A 5,512-nucleotide genomic window follows, 5' to 3' on the forward strand; every position below is an offset into this window, starting at 1 on the left:
AAAAAGTCCAATGGTTCTTTATCAAAAAGATGTCCGCACTAAGTCACAATTGCTGAAAACTACTCTCTATGATTTTATTATTGTTGTCAGCAGTGGAGTATATGGCGCCCAAATTCAGTTTGAGCCATCAACCGCAAATGTAGGGCAGATGAGATGGGTTATCCGATATTTCTGGTTGGTTATCTGGATTTTTAAATTAAGTTTTGAAACTGCATGGCGAATGAAATTCTATCAAAATAATTGTCACGCAAAATTCTATTGAAACCACCGAAGACCGAGAAATTTCGGGTTCAGGCGTTAGGTTTCCCCGATTAAATTACAAACATGCAAAATGAAAAGGGATAAAACACGCTATTTGCAGTGTGAAATTCTTGTAACGCTTACTAGTATCTTGTAGTTTACCAAACAAATGAACCTCGCATTATTGCAAGCCAAGCCAAATTAAACAAAAAAACACCAAGCTTACACGCCCAAGATCCAAATTACCAATGCGGTAGCTCACGCTGACGGCTATGCCAGGGAGCTGGCACGAGCTCGCACACTCGGCTAGTCCTCGTAGGTGCGGCACTCGTCGGCCGCGGGGTTATCCTCGCAGAACTCGTCGAGCGGGTCGCTGTCCTTGTTGCGGTCGCGCGCGTGGCTGGCGGCCGCGCTGAGCTCCTCCACCTCGTCCCACGCCGCGACGCACTCGCCGCTCACCGGGTCCCCCGCGCACGTCTCCTCGGCCTGCTTGATGCTCTCCGTCACCTTCTTCGCCAGCTCCGGCGGCGTGGACGCCGAGCCCGCCACGGCCACCAGCCGACGCCCGCGTGCGCGCACCGACATGGCCGCGAACGACACGAGGTTCTGACGAGGCGGCAGTGTTGCCGAGGGCTGCGCGACGGTTCTGGGAGTCGGGAAGGTGGCCATGAAGGCCATGGTGGTGATGGTGGCCATGGCTTTGCTCTTGGGGTCGCAACGAGGAAGAAGAGAGATGGTTCGGTTGGGGTCTGATCGTCTGGGGTAACGCCATTTTTATGTGGCTGCTCTGCTCCTTATCTTTGGAAGACCAATCCCGTGGTGACATATCAGCCGTGGCAGATTTCCTAACTAGACCGTATAAGATTTATTTTTCCTACATTTTCCCATACATTTTTAGTGCCTTGTATAAGGAGGTAAGACACAAAGGTTAGCTAGAGCTTACGTGCTATTTAATTCTTTCTTCTTATACTTCAAGACTATTATTAGGTTCTTTACATATTCTTTTTTTTTATCTTTCAAGTTTTTCAAAACGATATACTAATATATTTGTTTTAGCCGACGCGCAAAGTGGGTTGAAATGCTATGTCAAATAATTTTGAGATCGTTCATTTTTTAGATTAAAAAAATTGTTCCTCGAGTGTTTGCGTTGTTCATTTTTGCTCTGTTATCTTTTTCTTGTATATTTGGCTTCTTGTATCTTTAACAAGACAATCTTTGTCACATGCCTAATCCAAAGTGGCATCCTTGTGTTACATTCTGTGGTTTTTCGTCCAACTTCACATGTGTCCTCGCACATATGATTATCAATTTGCCTTGTCAATGTATAGATGACTCATACCATCATATGCACACTAAGATAGAGAAAAAAGGGGAGAAGCATGACACCACGGGGAGCTCGAGCTTGAGTTAATAGGATGGAAGAAGAGCATGAAGTGAGGCTAAAAACATATCGATGAGGCAAAGATGGAGGCCATGTGGCATGTCGGGTAAAAAAATACCACACCGGCTAGAAGACCACACCCGTCATGTGAGGGGCCAAACCATATCAATCTTAAAAAACATAGAGGTGAATAGTAAAGGAAAAGGTTAAAGGGAACAAGAATTATGCTTTTTTTAAAAAAAAAATGAGGTTGAAGGCCCCGGCATCTGCATCGAAAAGATGCATACGACCTTTATTTCAACTTTTTCCAATAAAAGACTAGCAAAAACATACATTAAACAATCCAAATCCACCACACAACAACTATAAAACCTTCAGTGGCTGAAGATCATGTCATCAGGGCCTTATGCCCTAAAAACATGAATATCGCCACATTAGCTAGTTACCGCGGGAATCACCAGGTTATCCTATGGCAAGTCCGGTCTAGTAGACCATCAGCGAACACCTCATGCACATGCTTCAGAAGCCATAATCACCATTGAATCATCGATCCATCTTCAGGGTAAAGATCCGCATATAACCTTCCATGCCTACCATTGATTCCACCACGACGATAGCCCTGCGTGTGTCCATCATCACGCGTTCATCTTTAATGTGAAGACGAAACATGAGACAAAAGGGCGTGGGTCTGTTGTAGAGAGGGATGAATATGGAGGAGTGGAAAGACAATGAGTAAGATGTAAACGGATTAGATCAGATTTTGTCGTTACCATATCCTATACATGTTTTCACGATAGATTCATAGTGGATCAGATAATGATCGGTTATGGATTCGAATCGGGGAATATGAGACCACGGATTTGGAATGGAAACATAGAGGACTCGGGACGGAAACAAAAATAATCAGATATGTACGTGCATAAATAGGTCCGCAAACCATACAACCCAAAAATAATCGATAAAACGAGTTCAACAAAACATGATAGAGTGACTATATACATGAGCTATTGTTTAATAGAATGAAAGATCGATATGAGAGACTAGAGAAGGGGGGAAATAGGAGCTATAAAAAATTTAGTATTTTTTCAGTTTTTAGGATCAACAAGAACGGAAAATTCTTTAATGAAAGGTAAGCGACCTAAATGAAGTAAAACACAACAAACAAGCAACAAAATAAAGCAAGGTAAAGCTTCGAGGTAACCACCAAAGTAGACACTAGACGCAAGATATGTTTCCCGTAGTTCCTTCCTTTTGAGGGGAACTAAGTCTACATTGGACAGGTGTGGCACCACAAAGGAAACCAACGCCATAAAGGCTTCACATTATTCTCCGGTGAACCCACCAGCAAGGTGAATCCACGCTGCACTAGGCAGTGCCGGTCGAGGTGGAAACCAAACCTTCACACAAGGTTAGGGCACACTCCACAACTCAATTTAAGGCTCCAAACACCATCTCCAAGCTCTTACAGACACCAAGAAAGCCGCAATATGGTCTCTCAACAATTGTCTCCACTATGAAGACCTAGGGTTACAAGTTCCGCAATGGAATCAAAAGGAAATTCAAATTCCTTTTGGTCAAAGGGTAGATCTAGCCTACCTCCTTCGATTCCCCAAAGGGTGTCTTGATTGGTTGGATAACGAGGGAGATCCACCAACTTGAAGCTCCGCAGTAATGGATGAGAGATAAAGAAAACAAGCAATCTCCTTGGGGAAGAAGGGGTGCATATTTATAGCCCTCCCCCACCCAAAAAAAATCCTAACCGTTGCGTGTTACAGAGGGCCAGAATTTCCGGGGTACAGAACCCCGAAATCTCCATGTGGGGGGGGGGGGGTGCGGAATCTCCGGTGCCAAAAGGCATCGCGAAGGGCCGAATATCAACAAAGACACAAAACATATGGGGTATTTAGACCGCCCCTTGCTAGATATTCCGATCCGGTTAGGCCGGATAATGTACCCCTGTGAAACTCGTAGCAACCAGAGTTCCGAGGATCTTTCAAATCCATTACCTCGAGACACACACCAAAATAAGAAAACCCACTCTCTAAGTCCTAGAATAGACTATGCCCTCGGACTTTGATCTTCTCACTTTTGGGGGGTCAATAAACCTACACACTTAGCACACGGTAAAATTCTTCTCGTGTTATCAACAAAAACATAAAACATATGGGGTAGAGACTTTGCTCTTCTTCATGTCGTTGCTAATGAGGTTATGGGGCTTTTGATGTTTTAGTGCATTTACTGATGTTGCTTGTTGCTGATAGATTATCCGTGAAGTGAAGATTTCCTGACTGAGGAAAGCACAATAGATATACACAGCGACAAAACCTATCGTAGTCAGGCGGCCCATCCTCCTTCAAGAGCCTCAAGTGAGTCTCGGTTGGCATCATGGAGAACATGCAGCAACGCCTGATGGCACCAGATTCAGCAGGATACCAATTCGTTGGGACTCCAAGCGCAAAGTGATGTAGCAATAGTGGTTTCCCCATAAGGATGACTCGAGGGTTTATATCGAACTCTCGGAAACAAGTAGAAACACACTTCTCTTTCCTCTTCTATCAACCTACAAAACAAGAGAGTGTTGCCTTGTGTCTCCAACTCCACCAAGTGGTTGTCAAGCACAAGGTTTCGTATTGGAATTGAAAACAAAATAAAAATAAAGCAAATATGCGCCAGAAAATATCGTAGCTTCTATTGTGGGAACTCAGTTGTGCTCTAAGCAAGTAACAACTAAATATATTAAAGTATGTATGCAAGCTAAACAATAAGTAAACTAACTATATATGAAAGATAAATTAAATTCAATGCAAAAGTAAAGTATAATGGTGTTGGTAGCGGTGTAAACTACATGAGATAACTAAATGCAAGAGATTTTTGTATTTTCTTATTAGATGAACATTGAAAATAAATGGACTTGTAAATGCAAGATAAAAGGTAATGATTAAAACGGATCAGGGTTCATAGTTTCAGTTTTCTTCTCCCTTATAAACATGGTGGAAACAAAACAAGTTCAGAGAAGGTACTTTGATGTAACTTCATAATGTGTTCGATAAATATTCATGTGGACATCACGTCATATGGTTAAGATGATACAACACATCCCATTAATACTCCTCCGTTAAGAGAAAACTCTAGAAATTAGATTCAATATAAAAAAGAGTATTGTCATGACATGATGTTGAATATCGAGTATACTACCTCAAAAGATATGATATGACCTTTGTTGTATTTTCACTAGCATGCATTCATTTATACATCTACTCATACATCATTCATGATGTTGAATATCAAGTATACTACCTCAAAAGATATGAGATCACCAACTAATGCACATGTTCCCCCTCATGCCCTATCATACTAGTTTGATAAAAAAAATAAAAAAACGAGGTACATAATATACATCTACTCATACATCATATATAATCTGAAAATTGCATTCTCAAACACTCACTCATAAAACCAAGATCCTACACAAAGGAATTACAAATAGAGATGGCCACAATCATGTTGGGCAGCTCATATGGCACTAAAACAATGATAGCATGAAAGAAATTTTGATCAAGCTACTTCCACAAGCCCATAGCCCAGGGTGGACTACTCCCTCTTCATCATGGAGATGATAGAGTTGTTGTTGGAGGGGTTCGAGATGTTGGAGATCTACCCGAGAGGCAATAATAAGGTGGTTATTGTTATATCTTAGTGTTCATGATAAATGTTTACATTCCATGCTATAATTGTATTAAGTGAAAATATTGATACATGTGTGTTTTGTAAACAAACCGGAGTCCCTAGTAAGCCTCTCGCTTAAACTAGCTTGTTGATTAGTTGATGATCAAGGTTTCCTCATCATGAACATTGGATGTTGTTAATAACAAGATCATGTCATTTGGAGAA

At 41.8% G+C, this 5,512-nt stretch overlaps 1 protein-coding gene across 1 annotated transcript; it reads right to left on the reverse strand.

Moving 5' to 3' along the window:
* Nucleotides 1-354: 354 nt before the first annotated feature.
* LOC127295626 (calvin cycle protein CP12-1, chloroplastic) lies at nucleotides 355-1,004 on the reverse strand. Its single transcript, XM_051325593.2, has one exon. It carries the CDS (start codon nucleotides 934-936, stop codon nucleotides 547-549), a length of 390 nt encoding a protein of 129 aa, XP_051181553.1. The 5' UTR covers nucleotides 937-1,004; the 3' UTR covers nucleotides 355-546.
* Nucleotides 1,005-5,512: the final 4,508 nt, after the last annotated feature.

The sequence above is a fragment of the Lolium perenne genome, chromosome 4, assembly GCF_019359855.2.
Source record: "Lolium perenne isolate Kyuss_39 chromosome 4, Kyuss_2.0, whole genome shotgun sequence".
Classification (NCBI taxonomy): Eukaryota; Viridiplantae; Streptophyta; class Magnoliopsida; order Poales; family Poaceae; genus Lolium; species Lolium perenne.